The sequence below is a fragment of the Danio aesculapii genome, chromosome 8 (genome assembly GCF_903798145.1).
Source record: "Danio aesculapii chromosome 8, fDanAes4.1, whole genome shotgun sequence".
NCBI classification, from domain to species: domain Eukaryota; kingdom Metazoa; phylum Chordata; class Actinopteri; order Cypriniformes; family Danionidae; genus Danio; species Danio aesculapii.
The window spans coordinates 7898807-7924130 of NC_079442.1; the positions used below are offsets into that span (position 1 = coordinate 7898807).

The 25324-nt window shown below is 38.5% G+C and overlaps 2 protein-coding genes across 3 annotated transcripts in view; one reads left to right on the top strand and one right to left on the bottom strand.

Moving 5' to 3' along the window:
• Nucleotides 1-389: 389 nt before the first annotated feature.
• Nucleotides 390-7711, top strand: ybx1 (Y box binding protein 1). The gene is given in 9 exon segments (XM_056463115.1): nt 390-746; nt 748-769; nt 2823-2886; nt 3099-3132; nt 3241-3330; nt 4567-4887; nt 5006-5091; nt 6500-6768; nt 7366-7711. Coding segments are annotated over 8 exon segments (1200 nt in total). The 5' UTR covers nt 390-395; the 3' UTR covers nt 6732-6768; nt 7366-7711.
• The window catches only part of arhgef16 (Rho guanine nucleotide exchange factor (GEF) 16), a 49389-nt gene continuing 31695 nt past the window's right edge, over nt 7631-25324 (bottom strand). For both annotated transcript variants that reach the window (XM_056463113.1, XM_056463114.1), the window contains 9 exons: nt 23357-23509; nt 23127-23256; nt 21872-21946; nt 21092-21184; nt 17400-17554; nt 15625-15774; nt 12166-12233; nt 10009-10110; nt 7631-7944 (listed from right to left, as the gene is read on the bottom strand). In XM_056463113.1, the coding sequence (XP_056319088.1) occupies nt 7805-7944; nt 10009-10110; nt 12166-12233; nt 15625-15774; nt 17400-17554; nt 21092-21184; nt 21872-21946; nt 23127-23256; nt 23357-23509 (1066 nt within the window). In that variant the 3' untranslated portion in view covers nt 7631-7804. The remainder of the gene's footprint in view (nt 7945-10008; nt 10111-12165; nt 12234-15624; nt 15775-17399; nt 17555-21091; nt 21185-21871; nt 21947-23126; nt 23257-23356; nt 23510-25324) is intronic.

Sequence of the window (25324 nt, forward strand, 5' to 3'; positions counted from 1 at the left end):
CTTTGATGAATATTTGTTCAAGACACGCACGATGTATAGAAGTAATTATATATAGCTAAATAGTATCTATCTGAGGTAAAATTCTAACTATCCATCTATCTATCAAGTATACACACAAATTACTGACTTTCTATATATCTAATTTATATTTACATGTATATTTCGCTTTATTTTACATGCATAAGCCTACCCTTAGACACATATAAATGTGCGTCTGTAATAAATCTGGAACCCAAGCTCTTGTTCTGGTCAATGTTTGTTTCCACTAAGCGTGTATTATATATCTGCCGGTATGTCTGGAAGGTTAAATGGGGTCTTGATTTGCAGGCGGTGCTAATTATTTGTTTAACCAATCCCGGTCAGACCTACAATTATTCTCATGTGATTGGCAGCAAATGTGTCCAATGGGCGTCGGCGAAAAAGCAGACGTTGACTTATCGCAAGTTCGCCGACCAATTAGATTGGGGGATGGGTGGAGAGATGTGACAGAATATCGTCCGGCATTTTTACTCAGTCCGTCCAGTTCGATCGGCAACGGGAGCGGAGAAAGGAAAGCGGAGAGCCCGAAGGCAGCAGCCCCCACCACCGCCGGCCCAGGTTACCATCTAGCACCGGGAAAACACACTAGAGAGCCACCGCCGGCTTTACCAACAAGAAAACAACATGAGCAGCGAGGCCGAGACACAACAGCCGCCGCAGCCTGCCGCCGACGCGGAGAGCCCGTCCAGCCCGGCAGCCGCAGCTACCGCGGGGGATAAGAAGGTCATCGGTAAGCTTGTCGGCGGAACCTCGGCTCCTTTGGCCTGCGGTCGTGTTTGTTTCGGAATAATATATTTTCTTAAACGCTTCAGTGTTTATTATAGTTATGTTGCAATTTTTACTTGCGTTCAAGAAAGGCCACGCTGTCTGCGACTGTGTGCTGTCGTTATTCCGTCACCAACTTTATTTTTGTTCTGTCCCCATGGCGGTCTGCCTAGTGTTTTTGTTTTGGAGCTGTCCGTTTATTTACTCCATGTTAAGATTTATGCACGTTACACTCGAGACGTTAAACGGTTTCACTCCGTTTGAATGTTAACTCGCGTGTCGCGTTCCATCACATCCGCGTGCGGATTGAAGACCGCCATGACGCGTGCTCGAGCCCGCGGCCTGCTTCAGCAAACACCAGCTACGGCGTGTTGCTTGCATTTACATGCTAATTGTCGTTAATAACAGCACCAGAAACCTTTATCGTTTTCTTGTACAATATCACTGCGCTTATTTGTTTACTGGTCGATGTTGACTCGGTGTGAAGCAGATCTTTGAGCTTGGCCTTGATCGTGACATGATGACCCAGATCATTGACCATAGCTGTTCGCGTGAAACGCGCAAACCTTCCGATTATACGTTTCTAATTGTAGTGATCAGCGCGAACAGAGTCGGTTTAAAACACAATCGCTAACTTTGATAGCCAGTTTCTTGTGAAAGCGAAAACTAGCCATGCTAAGCTCTTTCTCTTTGTTCGCTTGATGAGATTGACGCGTCGCGCATACGTGTCCTCATCTCCATTAACCGCAGAAACGTCGCTTATTCAAGATTTTATCATCCAAAGTACGTACGGTTTATAGCGCAGATTGTATAAGAGCCGCATAGATAAAGATAAGCTGCCGTGTCTCGCCACCCCTTTAGAAAATGTCCGCCACGGTGTTTGGATGATGGACGGTTCTTTTGTCTGCTCTCCTGCTACAAGCACAGAGCGCCTCGGGCCTTTAACTACGAGCCCACGGCGTTTGTTTGTCGCGATCCCGACACAAATATATTATGTTGGGTAACATCGTGTCCTTAAGCGAGGATGCCGTGTCGGTAATGTTTGGCTTCGGTCCGGCCACATGGCTGAGGCTAGTGTGCTAACTGCAGTTAGCATTTTAAGCATCACTTCCTACTTCAAAACCACATTTCGCGAAATGTATTGCGTTATTTCTGTTTAGGCAAATCTAAAATGTAATATCCATTTAAATTTTTATTTCGACAGTTTTGTTATTAATAAGTATGTTTTATTGTATTCTCGTTTATTTTTTTTTTGTGAACGTTAGTGTTTCAAGTTTGTCGTTATGCCACTAAGCAAAATCTTATTAATCTTATTTGGCCTTTTAAAGAAACAAACCTCTTTTAAAAGTCTTTCTATGAGTCTACCTCTAAGAACAAGCATTTCTTCCAAACTTTAACATTGATCCCCGATCCCCTTCACGTGGACTTCCCTGTTGTCAAATTTAAAGGTACTTGCGTATTTGTCTACAAAAACCCAGTTTACACAATGCGTCAGTTTTGGCTTCTAAACCCTTCATCTCGCTCACTCCAACCGTTAGAAGTTTTATTAATTTTTTTTTATTTCTATATTAAGTAACTTTTCCACTAATCCTTGGGACGTCTCTCCTGGGGGAAAGGTGTGAGGTTTTTAAAGAATTATCATTGTTTTGATTCCATTAGAGTTTAGACTGTAACCTGACTTGATTTGAATTATCACCCAAAAGTGATCTAAACACAAAAATAAGAGGTAATAATTTGAACTGCATGGGTCAGGGCCTTTCATGGTGATGGAGGCTCTTGTGATAAGAACAGCTGCCTTTGCATCACAGTCTATTAAAAGCTCTACAGTTGGAGGCTATAAATAGAGCACACAAAATGAACTCAACTAGACAGGATGGCGGTAAAATAAACCGCTTTGCTTCTTTAATGCATCTTTCGTTATCAGGTGACATTAACTTGGCTCTTGAAAATAATGTTTTTAAAACTACAAATTGTTAAATGTTGAATTTGTTTCCAACTTTTTTCTTTTTTCTTTGCAGCAACAAAAGTTTTGGGGACAGTGAAATGGTTCAATGTAAGGAACGGCTATGGTTTCATCAACAGGTAAATGACATTCAGCTTCTGAAGAGCTATCTAGTATAATATGTGGGTCAGGGAACATTCACAATCCTATTACAGCCTTGCTTACAAAGCAAGACCTGGCATGCACTAGCATGTTAATATTTATTCAAATATTTAACTTGCTGCTCAACCAAACATGCTTGTGTATACTCTGTCCTCAGTTATTAATGTTTTCACTTTCTGTATTTTTGCAGGAATGACACAAAGGAAGATGTCTTTGTGCACCAGGTGATTATTTGCTCCAGTTTTTTGCTATATTTGTTTGTGTAGATGGTGGTTTATTTATTTTTTTTTTTCCTCTCCCCCTGATCACTTTTTTTTTTTTTGTCTCTCTAGACCGCCATTAAAAAGAACAACCCCAGGAAATATCTCCGTAGTGTTGGGGACGGAGAGACTGTGGAGTTCGACGTGGTAGAAGGGGAGAAGGTGAGCTTTTAGTCTTGGTTTAGTTTCACTGAAATGAAAGTTTCACCATACAGTTGGAAATATTAGGGTTGAGGACTTTATTTAATCAAACATCAAGTACTAATGACTTGATGTTTTATTTCTTTCTTGCTTTTATGTAGTACCAGTCATTATTTTGTGTAGTTTAATGCATTTTGATCTAAACTCCTAGCTTAAAACAGGTCAGACTCAATTCATGGAGGGTTGCAGCACTGCACAGTCTAATCTGAATTTCTTTAGAATCTTAACTGAAAATGTGGAATCTTCTTGACTGTAAGCGGAGTCTTTGTTATAATATTTGGTCAGTCGCCATTTCATAAATGTTCACTCAAGCAGTTATTTATGAGACATTTACTAGAGCACTTCATAATTTTAAACCCTGTTAGTTTTATACTCAGTTTGTTTACTAAAATAACTGCTTCCAACAAAGACCAAAGCTATTGGGTAAACCTATTTTGATTTGACTGAAGTACGTTTTTCACTATAAATGAAAGTAAAACTAAATAACATTTAAGTCACTAAAACTAACGGAAACTGAAAATAATTCGGAAAAATTGATTTTTATTTTTCAGAACTAATCATTCGTTTTTTTTGGTGAAGTGTGTCTGAGCTGCAGCTATTTAGTGAAATACCTGTAGATGATTGTCAAGTGCATGGTGTATTAAAAACAAACGAATACAACCGATTAAATTTTTCATCTGCCAATTTTTAAACTATACATGTTGACATGAAAGTGTGAAACATCATTTTATTAAAGTTTGATTTTAATAATCAAACTTTACTAATGTAAGCATTTGCTTGACACCAGCTGTTTTTTTTTTTATTTTAGTGTGTTAGAATTACTAAAACTGAAACTAAATGTATAATAATGAAATGTTCACAAAATTAATAAAAACCCACAGTAAAACCTAACAGCCGTTAATGAAAATGACAAACTAAACTGAAATGAGTTAAAATTGAAAAGATCAAATAAGAACTAATTAAAAAAAAATGCAGAACTCTAATTGAGCAGGAGGTAATGTCATCAGAAGTACTAAAATCTCTGCGCATCCTGAATAAAAATGCTTTGAAGCTGATATTGATTAAGTATCATATTTCTGGCCAGACTACAGTGCAGTTCAGAATGACTTACTGGAAAATTCTGCATCCATTATCTAAACCAACAGCACATCTATTAAATTAGCAGACATTTGATCTATATTGTCTTCATTCTGTTAGGGGGCTGAGGCAGCAAATGTTACCGGCCCGGGTGGCGTTCCTGTGCAGGGTAGTAAGTATGCAGCTGACAGGAACCGCTACAGGCGGTACCCACGCAGGAGGGCCCCACCTCGCGACTACCAGGACAACTATCAGAGCGACCCTGAGGCAGAGCCCCGGGAGAAGAGAGAGGGGGCAGAGAGCGCCCCCGAGGGTGAGATGCAGCAGCAGCAGCGCAGACCCACTTATCCCGGCAGACGGCGCTACCCACCATACTTCGTGCGGAGGCGTTATGGCAGACGCCCCCCCTACACCAACACACAGAGAGGAGAAATGACAGAGGTATGCTTTTGGTGATGAACATGACTTTGTGCATCACTCTGTAAATAGAATTAAAAGGGTGGTTTTTTTTTTTTTTTTTTTTTTTGACTGATTTTGATGCTTTTTCTTTGAATTTTAGGGTGGTGAAGGTGAGGAGAACCAAGGTGGTCCAGACCAGGGCAACAAACCAATGAGGCAGAACTACTACAGAGGCTTCCGACCAAGGTTTGTATGTGGAAAGAGGAACAATACTGTTGCTGGATTTGAGAGATCTTTCAGATATTCATAACTTCTGTTGTTAATGTTTTTATTACTTTACAGTATTTATAATGTAGTTTTTTTTTTTTTTTTTTTTTTTTTTTTTTTTTTTTTATGGGATGGTCCAACTCTGTTTGAGGGGAATCACTAGGTCATCCAAGTAGGCTTGTCACAATCAATATATAGACTTCTCGCACAACACATGTACATGCATCATCAAAACCGATTGAGGTCATTATATATCACCCATACATAACTAATTCTAGCAACATTTTAACTGACTGCAACCTCTATCTCTGTTGGAGGTGTCAGTATGGTTAAAAACACTAGTATTTACTATAAATTACTACAGTTTATTTTCATGCGTGTGTGTGACTGAAAATAGATCTGGTAGCTGATGTCGCAGCCTCCGTTTATTACCTTGCACTTTTGTTAACATCTAAGATATGCGTTTTCACATTTTGATTCCAGTGCCAATTCTTAAGATTTATTTAGTCATTTTAACATTTAAGAATAAAATATTGTGTTCTTAAAAAAAAATAGATATTGTGACAGGACTACATCCAAGATGTAGATGACTTGGTATCTTTTGTTTTTTTTTCTTTCTCCTTTTTAGCTAAATTTTGTGTGAATTTTTATATCAGGCCTGTTTACATATCATCCTGCAGAGCCAAAGCTAAACTCTGCAGGAGACATGCTGAATAATACTGGAAGTTACACAGAATAAGCTTGAAATGAATCAGTGTAATGCAATATCTTTATATTAAAGTCTTTACCTCCCATCTCCTAAAATATTCATTAAACTTTCTTCTATTGATCTTTAAATAGACTTCCCATTGTAAAACTTAACTACGTGTTAATGTTGGTGTATTTACTCTCTTAAACTAACAATGTACATTTGTAATGTTCTTTAACTAAAAGAACTGTTAACTTTTTAATCCACTTCAAGTTAACCATAACCTCTATTTTCATTTAACTGCTAACAAACACACCAACTATGAACTAAACAATTATTAATCTATTTACTAACATGTACCGTGTCTTCTATTGTAAAGTGTTACCATAAAACCTATAGCTGCTCTGGTGCTTTTACATTGGTTGGAACTGCAAAGTAGTTTGAGCATTTTAAAGTGCCTTAGATCAGTGTTTCCCAACCACAGTCCTAAAGGACCACCAGCACTGCATGTTTTAGAAGTCTCCTTATACTGTCAAACCCATTTCAGTCTTTACTTTGTGCTGATAATCTGAATCAGGTATTTGGTTAAGGAGACATGGATCATGTGCAGAGCTGGAGGTCCTCCAGGAACGTGGTTGAGAAACTGTCTTAGATGATCAGTGTTCACCAGGTTTCTAGCATCACTGTTTTTGTTTCCAGCAGGGGTCCCCCACGTCCCCGGCCGGTGCGGGACGGAGAGGAGGATAAGGAGAACCAGAGTGAGAGCGGACAGAACCAGGAACCTCGTCAGCGCCGCTACCGCCGCAACTTCAACTACCGCCGCAGACGCCCCCAGACAACCAAGCCTCAGGACGGCAAGGACAGCAAGGCAGCCGACGCATCAGCCGACAAATCAGCCGCTCCCGAAGCCGAACAGGGCGGAGCAGATTAAACCGCCACCGGCTTAAACATCCAGACCATCCGGCCGGGTGGGTGACGCCGTTTCAATTCAGCTAGTACTGCATGTACTTGAACATACTTGATCTTCAAGTGTGTTGTAATTTGTACAGTAGCATTCTTTTGTTTTGTTTTTTCTTAAGATTGTTTTTGTTGGGAAAGAATCTCATGAAAGCTCTAAAAGGCACCTTTTGCTTAATAAATGTTATGTTGTTGCCTAAAGGAAATAAAGAATATTTGAAGCAGAAAGATGTTTGTGTTATTTCATGACAATTAAGCATAACTTCTTTTGGAAAATGTTTTAAATACTTTAGCTGCAATCTTGGCCAAGCTGATTCTAAAATGTGTTGTCATTTTCTTGTGATTTGTGCTTAAATGTCATGAAAGTGGTGTGGGACTGACTTAATGTTTTACTAGCTCCAGTAGCCTGGACGGATAAACTCCAGATAACAGATGATGATTTAGCTTTAGCTTGCACTTTTCATTGAGGGAAGGCTGATGATAATGGAGTGGATTTGATTTAGCAGACTGTCTGCTTTTGTCCTGATACATAGACACACTTTTGTGCTGTTACTGAGTTGCTACAAGCATGCTGACTTTTTGTATGTGTGTGTGTTTTGCTTTTACAGTTTTGTCAAGAAACATCATCCAAGATCTGAGCAATAAGAAACAGATATGACTTCGATCGATCGTCTAAAGCTTGCAAAAATGCATTTCGACCAGATTACCACCGATTGCCTGCAGACTCTATGCAGACCTTTTTTTTTTGTTTGTTTTGTTTTTCCATTATTTTTGTGACAGCTAAAACTTTTGGGGAAACAGCAGATGTTTTTCTAAATCGGTCTTAAGTTTTTACACCAAATGGTTTTTAAATGTAATTTGATATCTGGTCAGTTTGACATTTTTAAATAACTTTTTATGTATCCAAACATGAATTTTAACAAAAGGCAAGCTGAAATAAAACCAGAAACAGTTCATGTCGTACGAGTGGTGTTTGTTAACAATTCATGATTCACGCTAGTCTAAAGATTCAGCTCTACAAACGCTGTCCTGCGGCTGGTGTTCGGTTTAAACGTTGGTCTCTTTGCGGAGTCGCTCCATGCGCTGGATGTTGTTCTCCATGGCGGTGCGGTTGGTGATCTGAGTGGCACAACTAGCAGGAAACCAGCCTCTCTCGCCATCTCTCATGCGCTCTCCATAACACCAATCTACAACAGAGTCATACAAACATTTGAATCTCCATTCCAAAGCATTATGGGAGTTGATGTGGGAACACTGAGTCAGAGGATGTCATCATATCCTATTTGTTACCATGACACACAAATGGGGTATTTGCAGGATGAGGGTGGTGCTTCATGAACCTTTGAAACATTTCTAAATCCTTTGATTTGATTGGCTTATCAAATTATCAGTCACATGATTTGTGGCTTGTAGTGGTCCGAGTACCATAAAATCTGCATGATTCGCTCAGAATGCCCCTCAATGGTGAATCACTGAACCAGTTTAGCCATTTTTCCTGAACTTTGATCATGGGCCTTATTTATAAAACATGAAGAAATTATTCTAAATTTAATCTAAGATCATTTTGCAAAACTGCGCTTAAGAGAAAGTGAACTGTAAATGATCTGTGCTGTGCTCAAAATCGTATACTTCCATACTATACACTGAAAACAGTATGTGAGCTATGTCCGAATACAAAAAACATACATGCATGTCTAAATTTAAAAAAGTATGCGAGAGGTACCTGGATCACCTACCATTTCTGTCAAGATTCTGAAGTGTGTGTGTGTGTCCAATGCACGCTTACGCTGGGTGATATGAAAAAATGCAACCTCGATAATCAATTATTTTCCATATTGAACCATAATGATATATATTTCCATATTAGCGGTTGATGCTTCCAGTTCCAGATTTATAAGTGTACCCCAATAATGAAGCCACAAAAATTAGAGGGCTCATTAAATAAAGTAACATACTTTTCGGCGACTGAAAATTCAATTAATCTCTAATTAGACACTTAGATTCCCATTGTTGTATATTTCTGCTGCGTGATTAGCTCTTAGATCAATATAGAGCAAAAAAATCCAGTGCTTATCATTGTTATTGACAGTTTTATCGCGATACGATATATCGTTTATCGGCCCAGCCCTATCACTACAATTTCCTATGATGCCACAGGAGAGAATTCATGAATGAGACTGAAGCGACGCAACTGATGTGGGTAGGTAACGTGATGATGACAAATAGCGGATGAGTTCCTTTCATACTATATAGAATGTGAGAACGGTGGTGTAGTATATTCAAATGTAAAATCTACTGAGTAGGCAATTTCGGAGGAAGATGTCAGATCTCCATTTTGTAAACGCCCCCTTATTAATAGACCCTTATCACATTTTCAGGTTTCTCAGCAGCAGTTGTTATAGTTGGGTAGACGTAAAGTGCAGTGAATGAGAGAGTACAACAAATGTATTATTTATTTTTTTACAATCCTATTTGCTTTAATAATAAAAGAAAAACTCCACGATGGCGTTATCAAGACTTTCAGAAAAGGAACAAATACTGAGAGACTAACGTCAAATTTACTCTCGGCCCCAATAACTGCGTTACGAACACCTCGCATAAGCGATAATTCGTTTTGACGCAAAGATGCTAGAATACATTCATAAATCATAATATTAAAAACGATAAAGGATTTAAGATTATGATGACCGTGAACGTGTCATAACAGTCGTATGGAAAGGGTCCATATCATTACCACATAAAATAGCACGCACCAATATCTGCATTTCTATGCTTAAGAATTAGCAGATACAGTAAAAAAAAAAAAATGCGGAGTTCCACACAGCTCCTTAATGCTGTCCCAACACAAACCGCACAGATTTAAGTGGATTGAACAACCTAACTATTAATTCGTTAGAAAACCTAGGGGAAAAAAACCTAGGAAATGTGTTTCTTCAACTCAACTTTAAATAAGTAGTTTGAACTAGCAGCAAAAGTCAGGGAAAAAAACACAGAAATAATAACAGTAGTTATATTAAACAATAGAATAAAATAATTAGGTTAGCAAAAGAAACAAAATTAAGATTCATTAAAACATTTGAGTGAATAAAATGTAAAAAATTAATTCTAATGCACGTTTTTCGGGAGCTTTTTTTTTTGCATTCACAATTGACCACAGCATTTTTGAATTGTTGAAGCTTTGAAAACCGTTTCTCCTATCATAGTGGTCTGCTTAGTCTATATTACATGACATCAAGACAGTTCATGATTACCTTCCACTTCCTGTAAAACGATGACCACTTCGGCCTGCTGCAGGCTCAGCTCGTCTGGTGCTTTTGGCAGGTAGGCTTTGGTAGCTTCATACTGAGGCAAATCTTTCAATATAAAAAGCCAAAGAGATCAGATTAGAGGATTAGACAGAGAATGAGAATGTGTTGTCACAGCGCAAAGCATTCTGGGTATTTAGGATACAGAATCGTGAATTTTATTGATCTCTACTGATTTACTGTATATATATATATATATATATATATATATATATATATATATATATATATATATATATATATATATATATATATATATATATATACACTCATTATAGAAATAACAAAAACATATATGGAAATTAGGGATGTTCAGATCAGGATTTCTGCAGCTGATGTAATGTCAAGTGTATTTATATAGTGCATTTATTGTGTATGGCCATACACCCAAAGCACTTCACAGTCATGAGGGGGGTCTTTCCACACCACCACCAGTGTGCAGCATCCGATTGCATGATACGACGGCAGCCACAGGACAACGGCGCCAGTGCGCTCACCACACACCAGCTATTGGTGGAGTATAGAGTCAGTGATAGAGCCAATTCAGTGGATGGGGATGATTCAGACGCTATGATGGGTATGGGCCGATGGAGGGAATTTGGCCAGGACACCGGGGTTACACCCCTACTCTTGCCATGTGATTTTTAATGACCACAGAGAGTCAGGACCTCAGATTAACATCTCATCCACTGCCAGTATAGTGTCCCCATCACTATACTGGGGCATTAGGACTCACACAGACACTGTGTGGCCTCACTAACACCACTTCCAACAGCAACCTAGTTTTCCCATGTGGTCTCCCATCCATGTAGTGACCAGGCTCAGCCCTGCTTAGCTTCAGTGAGTAAGCGGTCTTGGGCTGCAGGGTGATATGGCTGTGATACTAATTACCGGTTTCTTGTCAGGGTGATCGGCCGATACCCAGTACCGATTATGATGCTTCAAGCTTATATAAATATGCCATTGCGTAAAGCACATATTCCCTTTAAGTATGATACTTAAGTGGAGATTTCTCCTTACCTAAGAGAACAAATGATGTTGCATATAATCTCTTAAACACGTATCTTATAACTATTATTCTCTAACTCTACCTGACAAAAGTCTTGTCATCGATCCCAGTTGTAAGAGCAACAAATAATAACTTCTCTAGAAACATCTCATTGATCAACCCATTTGGAAAAATGGCAGAAGGTCAATTTTGAACTGCATCTCAATCATCACAAATACTGCAGAAGACCTATTGGAACCAGCATGGACCCAAGATTCTCACAGAAATCAGTCAAGTTTGGTAAAGGAAAAATCATGGTTTGGGGTTACATTCAGTATGGGGACGTGCGAGAGATCTGCAGAGTGGATGGCAACATCAACAGCCTGAGGTATCAAGACATTTGTGCTGCCCATTACATTGCAAACCACAGGAGAGGGCAAATTCTTCAGCAGGATAGCACTCCTTCTCATACTCCAGCCTCCACATCAAAGTTCCTGAAAGCAAAGCAAGTCAAGGTGCTCCAGGATTGGCCAGACCAGTCACCAGAGATGAACATTATTGAGCATGTCTGTAGTACGATGAAGGGAGATTCCAAAGGATCTTGAACTCTGGGAGTTTTGCAAGAACGCTTTCTTTGCCATTCCAGATGACTTTATTAATAATTTATTTGAGTCATTGCAGAGATGTATGGATGCAGTCCTCCAAGCTCATGGGAGTCATACACAATATTCATATATTTTCCACTGCAGCATGACTTTATATTCTATACTGAACATTATTTCTGTACTACTATTAACATGAAAAAGATAGCATCTATTGCATGTCATGGCACCGCATGTAGGTGTTAGACACTCAAAGAGCATTTATAAAGGTATCTACATGTTAGTCCATTTCATTTTGAGTGTTTGCAAGATGTTTTTCAAAAGGTATTATGGTAAAAAACAGCTTTTTCTGTATTGGTTTACATTGTGCGCTCTTCACCGGGTTAAAGAACATGGCGGACCACAACTTGCCATGATGTAGATTCCCATTCTCTTTTGTCAGCATGCTGAGATGAAGCAACATTTTTTTTAAGTGGTCAACAATGTTACATTAGTTTTAATAATCAGACTCACCATCATTATCGATGCTGCTGGTTTGCTTGACATCACGGAGAGCTGTGACCCACTGCGCTCTGACCAGCCTGAACACATTTCATAATCCAGTAATTAGGTCAAAAAACTACAACTTACTGTAAAGGTAAAGAGATTTACAAATATGTCATGTGTACATGCAACATATTTCAAAATGTATGCAAAATGGTTTATACATGAATATAATGACATATAGCTAGGGCCAGACAGGATCTGCGGACGTTTTTTGCTATTTCTGCTGAGAATTATTTTGGGAGTATCATAACTAAAACCTCAATATGTGAAATAAAAGATAATATCTTTTATTTAATGTTTAAAATGCAAATCCAATTAGATTCACTTTATTTGGTAAACAAAACAAGTCTCTCATATAAGATCTCTACTAAAAGACAGAGAACATTAACATACAAACTGCATTGTACATAAATCAGATGAACATTTTCACATTAGTCAATAATATTACTGAAATTAATTTAAAAACTGAATAAATATAAATGTACACACATTTACACAAGTAAATAAACAGTGTGGGCCTACATATACCCTATATTAAGTCCAAGAGGTCCATTTCCAGGTTTTGATGAATAGGTTGCTATTTGTTAATACTTTACATTTACAGCAGTTTTCTTTTTACTTCCAGAACAGTGGCCAACTATTTTTAAAAGCACATTTTAAATCTTGACTTTTAATTTTATTTACCTATAAGCACAGTACAGTGTTAATGTTCAAACTATTTATAATGTTTAAAGAGGCTGACAATAACAACTATTCTCAATAATAGGAATTCATCTGCCTCGTCATTATAGTGGTACTTGGAGAGACATTTGGAGAGACATTTTTTTTCTGAGGTGGTACTTGGTAAGAAAAGCTTGAGAACCACTGCAATAATGCCTAATGAGCCCAACATGCCTAGTTAACCTAATTAATCTAGTAAAGCCTTTAACTTGCACTTTAAGCAGAAAATTAGTATCTTGAAAAATATCTAGTGAAATATTCTGCAGTTTGATAATGGCAAAGACTACACAAGACTACAAATCAGTCATTAAATCTGCTGTTTAAAAAAATGTTGAAAAAATTTCTGTTAACAGCATTTCTGAAATATTTCCAAAAGAATAAAAGAATTAATGAAGAATTTCACAGGAGGGTTAATAATTTTGACTGTATATGGTCATGAAATCATAACCACATCCTTACAAAAGAGTTATATTGCATCAGTTTTTTGTCATATGATCAACCCAATACTACTGTATCAAATTTCTAAGGCTTCTGAAGCTGTTAAAAAACCTGTTGTACATAATCTTCCACATTCCTTCTCTTATCTGATTGTTAATTTACACTTAAATGCCTTTTAGTTTGATCAAAAAATGTCCCTCATCAGGTTGCGGCACACATTTAATTGTGAAAGCATTAGTGATATTGATATAATGGGAGTTTTTTTTTGTATTATTAGTAATTATTAATATCAAGAATTGTGTGCATTTACTGAATAAAAGCCCACATTAAAGAGCCCATATTATACATGAAATAGGGTCATATTTAGGTTGTAAGGGTCTCCAACAACAGTCTAATATGCATGCAAGGTCATAAAACACTTTGATGGTCTTATAACCTGCATTTATTTTTACCTAATTATCCCAACGACTCCCATATGAATCGTTCAGCGATTCATTTGTTCCCAACCCCCTCCTCAGCGCGAAGCTAATCTGCGCTGATTGGACCGATGACAGCCTGCTGCGATTGGTCGACAGTGACAGGCTTCAGCACGAGACAGAGTGAAATGCCCAGCTGGTAATCAACTATATAAAAGTAGTCACAGTGCACACGCGCTTCATAGTGTAAGGCTTTTTTCACACACACACACAACCCTCCTCAGAAGAACTGGGGAGATCGACGCGAGTCTCTCTCTCTCCCTCTCCCTCTCCCTCCCTCTCTCTCTCTCTCTCTCACACACACACACAACGCTCCTCAGAAGAACTAGGGAAAGCGACGCGAGTCTCTCTCTCTCTCTCTCTCTCTCTCTCACACACACACACACACACACACACACACACACACACACACACACACACACACACACACACACACACACACACACACACACACACACACACACACACACACACAACGCTCCTCAGAAAAACTAGGGAAAGCGACGCGAGTCTCTCTCTCCCTCTCTCTCTCTCTCTCTCTCTCTCTCACACACACACACACAACGCTCCTCAGAAGAACTAGGGAAAGCGACGCGAGTCTCTCTCTCTCTCTCTCTCTCTCTCTCTCACACACACACACACAACGCTCCTCAGAAGAACTAGGGAAAGCGACGCGAGTCTCTCTCTCTCTCTCTCTCTCTCTCACACACACACACAACGCTCCTCAGGAGAACTAGGGAAAGCGACGCGAGTCTCTCTCTCTCTCACACACACACACACACACACACACACAACACACACACAACGCTCCTCAGAAGAACTAGGGAAAGTGACACAAGTCTCCTGTCTCCTAGCTTACGATCGGTCGCCATAGCAACGACAAACGGCAGTGGAACGCGAGCTCACAAAAGCCTTTAACGTTAAACCCGTAAACAAAGCGGCACGCGTCGCGTTTTTAACGTGGCTTACACGTGATAAGAGAATATAAAGAGTAACCGCGTGTACTGTACCAGGTTAACAACTCATCTTTGGGTAGAGACTGTCAATATTATCCATCTGAGCACAGCGTGACTTCATTCGACCGGCGGCGTCTGTGTGTGTGTGTCTAGTGTTTTTTCTGTGTTAGTGGGCGGGGCCGTAGGTTTCAAATCTCCCTGGTTTGCGCGCGTAACTACTGGCGAGGCTTGTGTTTCGTGGCTGCGTCATCGCGAAACACCTAATGACTCGTTATCAAGGCGACTCGTTTGAAGCACTATGAGTCGACTCTTTTATAGATGAATCAATAGTTTTAAACACTGTACACTTACAGATTTAAGCCTTAGCTGGATATTTCACTTCACTTAGAGCTGTGTTACACACTACATGGAAGGGCATTTTCAAAAACCCATAATATGGGCTCTTTAATAAAAAATACATACAAACATTTGATCATAAAACTAAATGAGTAACATTATATTGCCAAGTCATTTTACTGTGAGATAAAACGTAAGATAAAATATTATTAGTGTGTATTTATATATATATAAATAAATAAATAATTTAAGCTATTAAGTTATTTAAGTTTAAGAAACTTTTAAATTCTAAAATTCTATCATGCTTCATTGGGTGGGTTTACCATGTTTAATATTAATATCACATACATTGTTGGTTCTCTATTGAAACTATGCCATTAGTCACCCTGCTACTCCATGTGAAACCATTGTAAGAAACTTTCGCCTTAAGAAAAAAACACATGGAACTTTCCTTTAAACTGATGTTGGAGAGCTCTAATGCTGACAAACATGCAACTTACTTGTTTTCTGCAACTAGTACCAACTGTTCACTCCGGCCATCACTGTTGGGATTCATCATCAGTTTGAGATTGAGTTTGGAGTCACTTATTTCTTCCTCCACCTCCACCTTCTCCACAGTGGCGTAGTCCAACACCACATAACTCTCCTCACTGGACAAAGTTAGCACAAATTTTAGTGTTACTGACAGACCAGCATCACCTAACCACAACCTTTGATATCACAACATTGACATGATGACCAGACTAATATAAGGGTAGTAAATGCACAACACACTGATCTGATGCGGAAGACACAGGTGAATGTGCATAAAATTGTTCTTAGTGCTTTTTTTGATTACAAATGAACCATTGAAGTCACATGGGATGTTTTGACAATGATTTGGTTCCTTTTTTGAACTTCTCAGGACGATTGTGGTCTTTGAAGGGTCAAAGACCTCCAGGATTTCATCTAAAATATCTTCATTTGTGTTTCAAAGATTAACGAAGGTCTCAGAGAATGGTTTTAAAACTCCCTAATTTACCATTAATACCTAGGGATGCATCTCAATCAGCCCCATGTTCACTAGTCAGTGCACTAATCAGGTCGACCAGCCATTTCTAGTGCAAAATTCTTCCAGTGTACTGAAACGTTCACACCCTAAAAAATGTCCCACAATGCACCACAAACTATGCGGAAATTCAGATTTTTTTTTGTTTTACGTCTAAACAACTTTGAGCTATAATTGGTCCTTGACGATTGTGAGTAGCGCGACACATTTATACATCAATACGTATTATATGAATAACGTGACCCAAATCATCAAGCGTAATGACTAACAAGAAAGGTTTTTCTAAAAATAATCTGTTATTTATTTATTTTTTGTACATTTCGTAACAATTTTTGTGCAAATTGTGTAAATTTTATGATTACTGGTAGCATGATGCATTTATACATTGATACGCACTGTGCATACGGAAGCGCACAGAAGCGCGAAATCATGTGACCCAAATCATCAAGCGGAATAACAAACAAGAAAAGTTTTTCTAAAAATAATGTTACTTATTTATTGTACATTTTGTAAAGATTTTGTGTCAATTGTGTGATGATTACGAGTAGCGTGACACATTTATCTATTGATACGCACTATGCGAAAGTTCGGAAGCACGAAATATGAATCACGTGACCTAAATCATCAAGCGGAATGACAAACGAGAGAAGTTTTTCTAAAAATAATGTTATTTACTTATTTTTTGTACATTTTCTAACAACTTGTGTGTCAATTTTGTGATGATCACAAGTAGCGCGGCACATTTATAAATCAGTGTGCACTATGCGAAAGTTCGTAAGTGTGAAATTTGAATTACGTCACCTAAATCATCAAGCGGAATGACAAACGATAGAAGTTTTTCTAAAAATAATGTTGTTTACTTATTTTTTGTACATTTTCTAACAATTTGTGTATCAATTTTGTGATTATGACTAAGTGTAATGACGAGAAGTTTTCCTAAAAATAATGTATTTATTGTAAATTTTGTAACGATTTTTGTGTCAATTACGAGTAGCGTGACCCTTATATATCGATATGCGGACGTTCGGAAGCGCAAAATATGAATCACGTGTGAGAAACGAGAAAAGTTTTTCTAAAAATATTCTGTTAAATGAACAAGGGAACTAGGGTGCTGATTGAGACGCAGCACTAGTAAACAGTGTGGTGAAGTGCTATGAAAGTGAAGTGATTTGTTACAGGACTGTACAGAATCAGCAGGTACAGAATCAGACTTTACAGAATCAGCACCTCTTTTTCTTGGTGACGATGAGCACATCATTGAAGAGGAACAGGTAGTAGCTCTTGAAGCTGAATGCCTTCCGGAAAATGCTGAGATCGTCGGTGTACACAGCCAGCTCACCGCTTTTCTTCAGCCAGCGAGAAGACGACACCAGAGGGAAAGGCTAAACACATGCGTAAAAACACAGTGTGGTTTATTCAGAACACTCCTTGTTTTCTTATGAGGATGTCATCAATGACACTCCTTCAGAAATGCTTTTCTTTTCCAGCTGATCTCAAACTTAATTATTAAACCCTTACTTTTCCAACACTCTTAGATTGTAATGGCTTTTTTAAAATCATTCCGGAGTAGTGGATTGTGCTTTAAGTACATTTATTTTTTCCTCCACTTTCGTCAATTGGTGAAGTTTGTTCCTCGCCACTGTCGCCACTGTCTTGCTTGGTTTGGGACTTGTGGAGCTGTGCATCGATGGATTTGCTCTTCAGTGTTTGGACTTTCAGCAGTGAAAATTAAACCACACTGAACTGAACTAATCTAAACTGAACTTCAACTCTGAAAACTGGACTGACACAGTTTCAATTTACTAGAACTTCTATGTTAAGCTGCTTTGACACAATCTAAATTGTAAAAGCGCTATACAAATAAAGGTGAATTGAATTGAATTGAGAATACAGAGGAATGGAAAGTAGCAAAAAATAAGACACCAAAGTAAAAGTACAGATTCAGAGTGAACATTTGAAACATTTGAAAGTTTTTGGCGGGAAATATACTTGAGTAAATGTAAAAAATAAAATAAAAAAATAAGTAAATTCAGTTTTATCATATTGAGTTGTCCTCTAATGCACAGTAACATAAATATCCTGAAATCATCTGTAAAACAAAGAAGAGGAGGGAAACAAGCCCTTACAAAAAGCCCTTAAAGGAAACCTCTTTAAAGCTTCAGTGTATAATAACAGTTTTTGATCATATTTAATATATTATTAAAGTAATATTGATCAACTTCTAGTAAAATCACTAAGCATGATTTACAACCAATTTAACATGGGCTGTCCCTTTAAACACTTAAAAAAAAAATTCTTTAAACATTTTATTTAAAAAAAAACAAAACAATAAAATTGGAATTCAGAATATTAACAAAATATTAACTGTTAATCAAATGATCACTGTTAAAGATGTTTTATGATTCTATGGTGTCTTCTATGATCCTGTATGCTGTAACCTGCTGGGGAGGGGGACTGTTGGAGAAGGAGAAAAACAAACTAAATAAGCTTATAAAAAGGGCAGGTTGTGTTGTGGGGTGTGTACTACCCACTATAGAAGAGATTGCAGATGATCGAATGTTGGACAAATTTGTCAGTATGATGAACCGTGATAGTCGACCCCTTTTTGATACAGTTTAAGCGTGTGCAAGCTCTTTTAGTGCAAGAATAACTTAAAGATACAGGAATCATTTTTACCAGCGGTGATCAGATTGTATAACCACAGTCATAAAAGATGAAGTATGCTGAATTGCAATAGTATTAGATATGGACAAGATGTCTACCCGTTGTTTGAAACTAAGGTGTGCAGTATGACTGTACATATACATGTCATTTATTTGATCTATCTTTAGTATGGAGAGCTCTGCTGTGACGTGAATTTCCCTTTTGGATTAATAAATCTAACCATGCGTTGACACCGAAAGTGGCGAGAGCGTCAAAGTCGTCGGAAGTCATTCATTTTCAATGAGAGCCTGCGGCGATATGCGGCGAGGAGCAGCGCGGCGCATATTTGCGTGTGTGAGCGTCGAGGAGAGTTGAAATCAAGTCAACTTTATGGTAACACAGTTGTCTCCAAGGGTTTGATTATTACGGTCGACGGATTTTCAATTATTTACAATGTTTTCTTACAGGAACATGCATTAAATAAGTTACTGATGTGCTTTAATGTTGTACATACTTATCTTTAAAAAGCGGAAATCTCATGCGACAGTACAAAATCGTATTGCTGCGTCAGGATATTTCAGACATACATTGGATAAATAAGTTGAATAAAGCTACACCACATGCAACTTGATATTTCATTGTTAAATGAGTTTGATAAGAAGTGCGCAACATTTTCACGCTAGAAAGCATGTTTTATGCAGGAATGTTACTGAAATGCTGCAACGGCCCCTTTAAATACGAGATCAATGTTGACGCTGTAGACAATGTTGAACAATTTTGACGCTCTCGCCGCCGGAGCTGAAGGCAGACAGCGTTGTCGACAAGGCGGCTAGAGTGACCTTGGAAGCTCTCACCGCTTTCGGTGTGGATTTCGGTGGTTGTTGGATTATTATCAGTTTTATTCCACTTGTATTTTGTTGAACAAATACATCTTCATGCCTTACACGTTATGCTGGTGGCGTTAGATAATTTTGCTAATATTGGATTCAAATGGTCTCATTAATAGATTTTCCTCATATGTTTATTAAGATCTGCATAAAAACTATGTACATTAGTAAAATTGCACTGCTGTCGGCGCCTATAGCCTAGTGGTTAGTGCGTCGACATATAGCACCCAGGTGCTCGCGGCAACCCGAGTTCGATTCCCGACTCGAGGCCCTTTGCCGAACCTTCCCCTCTCTCTGCTCACCATACTTTCCTGTCTGTAAAATCTCCACTGTCCTATCAAATAAAGGTGAAAACTCCATATAAAAACAATTATATATATATATATATAAAAAAATGCACTGCTGGTTGAATTTAACTTGGGTAAGTAAACGTGAATATGTACATACTTTTACCCTCTTTGTTGTAGTTTTACAAAAAAAGAAAGATATTGAGAAGAACAATTGCCAATAAAGTCACTAAAGTTACCCAAACTGCTGTGCTGTTTTTACATTATTGGGACAATACAACCGGTTGGGACAGAATAATAATTATTATTTTGTAGTATTTTCATAGCAATTTAACCCCCCCCCCCCCCTCAATATGTACAACAAGAAACAAAAAGCTGACTGAGTCGGCTTGGACTGAGTGTGTCGGCAATACACACAACCACAGATATATTTCAGCAGCTGATGTGACACGATAAACGGTATCACTGGTGATAGGTAATGCTTGAAATATAAATGTCATATCTGTTGTCCTAAATTGCATCAATTATGTCAGGTTTCCACTTTTTTCTTGTGCTTGAATGCTTAAACGGCCCTCCTATAATTTGTCAGTACCTGAGTTTGAGACACCCGAGTTAAAGAGTTGAGTTTTACCATTTTTTAATCCATTGCGATTTCTCTGACTGATTTTGCGATTTGATTTAGCTCATTTATCTCAATAAAATTTAAATGAAAGCAATACAACATATTTTAATATACAGTATATAAACATGCAGACCCCCTGGAGTTAAACAGTTGAGTTTGACCATTTTTTTATCCATTCAGCCAATCTCTGGGTCTGGCAGTCTCACTTTTAGCTTAGCTTAGCATAAATCATTGAATCAGATTAGACCATTAGCAGAATTTACAGTTAGTTTTCAAAACAGCGATAATCAACGACAGTTTTAATTACAACGAACATTTGAAATGGCAATACTAACAGTCACACTATTTACTGTGGCATATCTTAAATCTGGTAACTGTGTAAACACTAGTGTGTGTATTTTTGCCTTTGCCTTTTTAAAAAAAGTCTTTCCTCTTGAAAGTAACCTGAATCCTTTCTCAGCTACCTATGCAAACATGTACCTTGATTTTGCCAAACTCCATCTGTTTCTGGATGGTGTACATCTGCTCCGTCCGCTCCATCCGCCGAGCTCCATCATTACAGCTCTTCACCAGCTGAAAAGAGAAGTACAGAGGTTGTGCTATGATTACATTTCTGAAATACTGCATTCATTCATTCATTCATTCATTCATTCATTCATTCAGTCAGTCATTCATTTTCCTTCAGTCTCTTTTTCAGAGGTCGCCACAGCGGAAAGTACCGCCAACTATTCCGGCATATGTTTTATGTAGCGGATGCTCTTCCAGCCGCAACCCAGTAATGGGAAACACCCATACACACTCATTTACACTACGTACACATTAGTTTATTCAATTCACTTATAGTGCATGTCTTTGAACTGTGGGGGAAACCGGAGCACCTGGAAGGAACCCATGCAAACATGAGGAGAACATGCAAACTTCTCACAGAAATGCCAACTGGTCCAGTCAGGACTCAAATCAGCAACCCTCTTGCTGCGAGGCAACAGTGGTAACCATTGTGCCACCTAGCCGCATGAAATACTGTCATATTTAAGGCAATTATAATACAAACTTGCCACAACTTGCACTTATAATAGATTGTGTCTCAATGTAGTACTTCTTTTATGTAATTTATCTTGTGAACATGACTAAAAACTAAGCAAAACTACTTGCAGGGTTTTAACACTTACCAAATACACAGCTATTACAATTTTGGTGGATATTCTCACATTAAGGTGGATTCTCACATTAACACTTGATGTAAATAGAGTAAGACTGTACCTTACTGATAGCTTTAAAAGCCCAGCAGGCTTTATAATATTCAGCCGTCTCTTTAGTGGTCTTCTCACAGATGGTCTGTGGAGATATGGAAAGACAAACAAGTTCAATATAAGTTCTGAAAATCAGTTTCCAAGATGCTTATTTTAGCTCCAACTCTGCTCAAACACTTTTTTTTGGCATATACTCTACCTGACAAAAATCTTGTCACCGCCTACCCAAGTTTTAGGAACAACAAATAATAACTTGACTTTTAGTTGATCATTTGGAATCAGAAGTGGCTTATATGAAAGGCGAAGGCCTCTAGATTATGCTTATTATACCAAAATAAAATATGATCATGCCTTGATTTTTAATTATTTAATTAGGACAGTAAGGTCTGACTTTGCAATGTTGCAATGGAAAAAGAATTAATATTGTGTTTGACTCCCATGAGCTTGGAAGGACTGCATCCCTACATTTCTCCAATGACTCAAATCACTTATTAATAAAGTCATCTGGAATGACAAAGAAAGCGTTCTTGCAGGACTCCCAGAGTTCATCAAGATTCTTTGGATTCATCTTCAATGCCTCCTCCATCTTACCCCAGACATGCTTAATAAGGTTCATATCTGGTGACAGGACTGGCCAATCCTGGAGCACCTTGACCTTCTTTATTTGCAGGAACTTTGATGTGGAGGCTGAAGTATGAGAAGGAGCACTATCCTGCTGAAGATTTTGCCCTCTCCTGTGGTTTGTAATGTAATGGGCAGCACATATGTCTTGATACCTTAGGCTGTTGATGCTGCCATCCACATGCCCCCATACTGAATGTAACCCCAAACCATGATTTTTCCTTCCCCAAACTTGACTAATTTCTGTAAGAATCTTGGTCCATGCTGGTTTCAGTAGGTCTTCTGCAGTATTTGTGATGATTGGGATGCAGTTCAACAGATGATTCGTCAGAAAAATCTACTTCTGCCACTTTTCCAAATGATCAACTAGAAGTCAAGTTATTATTTGTTGCTCTTACAACTGGGATCCATGACAAGACTTTTGTCAGGTAATGTATACAACACCAAGAGTTAAACCAGTTTAAATCCATTTAGCCCATCGATGGGCCTGGAGGGTGCATTTTTAGCTTAGCTTAGCATAAATCATTGTATCTGATTAGACCATTAGCATCTCGCCATTCCTAATTTCTCTGGGTCAGGCATAAGCCCTCATGCCAATGATGTTCAACAGAAAGCTGTAGGTAACAAAAGGACTGTATACTTACATCCATCAGAAGCGGGAGACGGGTGACTCTCTGCATGGGTAAGATGAGGAAGGAGAGCATGGGTAAACCTCCACAATCCTCACTGGTTTCGATCTGCTTCAGAGTCTCTCGAAACGCACTGTTACTCGACCTGAAACCCAAAAACACACCACATGGCAGGTCGAACTCCTTGTGAATGTTGTTTCCATATCAGAAACACTCATCGTTTTCTACATGGCACTGGTGCTTACAGTAGTTTCTGGAGGGTTCTCTGCTGGAAGGTCTCGTTGGAGCAGTACACGATGTATGGTTCAAAGTGCTTAGTCGCGTAAGTTGCCACTATATCACTGATTCGCTCGATCACAGGGTTTGCTTGGTGACGCTTATCCAGATCTTCAAAAAACCTGAGAAGCAACAGACATAGTAGAGAAGATAAGGCCATTTACATTTACAAAACAAAAATACGTTGGCGGCAGTGTTGTAGTGGTTAGTGTGTCGACACGTGCACTGCGGTGCTCACGGCGACCAGAGTTCGATTCCCGCCTTGTGGTCCTATGCCGATTCTTCCCCTCTCTCTGCTCCCAATGCTTTCCTGTCAATAATCTCTACTGTCCTATACATTAAAGGTGAACCCCCCCCCCCCCCCCCCCCCCACAAAAAAAAGTTATTAAAAACCTAAATACTGGGTTATCTTGCTTCATGGTTAACAGTGCATAGTGTTAATACTTAATATTCATCATCTGTTAACGTCTTACACTGCGTGTTATAAACCCTGAGTTAATGTTTGCAGTGGCAGCCTCACTGACTTAACAAATACAACATGAAACCTGTTTATATAAAATCTCCTGCACTGCACATCCTCATATTAGATAATGCTGACCAATGTTTTCCTCAATCTACTTTCTGGATTATTAACATAAAAAGGGCAAGATCAAAATGTTAACTTTAGTTTATATTTGAATGTTGCCCCTTTGTGGATATAATTGTGAGTAATACATTTTCTAACTGATAGTAGAAGCAGTTTCTTATTTACTCATCATCACATAACAAAATATACTTTATAGTAGGAGTGTGACGAGATCTTGTGTTACGAGATCTCACGAGACTAAATTGCAACAAGATTTCTCATCGAGGTGTAAAGTTGTCTCATGAGTTGTGATGTTATGATGGAGTGTCGGGTGAATTTAGCACTGAAGATTGGAGGCAGGATTGCACTAGAACTACAAAACAAGTGCTTTGCACACACCTGGAAACCCAGGCTGCTTTAGTGTTGTGTGTCACTCATTTGCTTGGGCGTGTGTGACATAACCGTTTTTTTCACCGGAGTTCAAAGGTTGCTGTGTCCAAATGCAAAGGCTGCTCCAACTGCCATCACACAAATTAACCATGCAATGGAATAGCACTTTAGATATGCTTAAAACCATAGTCGTCGTAAACACAAATCAAATTAAGACATGAAAAATTCCTATTTTAGTCGCATTATCAAAGTGCTGTACAGACATGCAAGCGCTGTAATCAAACTATTACCATCGTGTAGGACTTTGAGCCGCATTTTACGACAGAATAAGCCATACACGCATGGCTGTTTGACACTATCCTCTTGTTAAGTGTTACGTCACGTGAAGCGTCATGGGTCCAAGAGCTATATCAAACTGTATGGGGAGACTCATCAAATGGCAATAATAAACGTTTACAAAGCGATGAAATGGGCGTCACGGTGGCACAGTGGGTAGCACGATCACCTCACAGCAAGAAGGACGCTGGTTCGAGCCTCGGTTGGGTCAGTTGGCATTTCTGTGTGTAGTTTGCATGTTCTCCCCATGATCGCTTGGGTTTCCTCCGGGTGCTCCGGTTTCCCCCACATGTCCAAAAACATGTGGTATAAGTGAATTGGGTTAGCTAAATTACCCCTAGTGTTTGTGTGTGAATGGGAGTGTATGGGTGTTTCCCACTGATAGGTTTCAGCTAGAAGAACATGCGCTGGCTAAAAAATATGCTGGATAAGTTGGTGGTTCATTCCCCTGTGGCAACCCCAGATTAATAAAGGGACTAAACCGAAAAGAAAATGAATAAATGAGAACACTGAAATACTTTCGAAAATTATGATCGCAATATATACACATATATGACCCATATATATATATATATATATATATATATCCATGCCTAATATCCAATGGAAAGAAAGAGACAATTTTTTTAGAAATTGTAAAAATGTT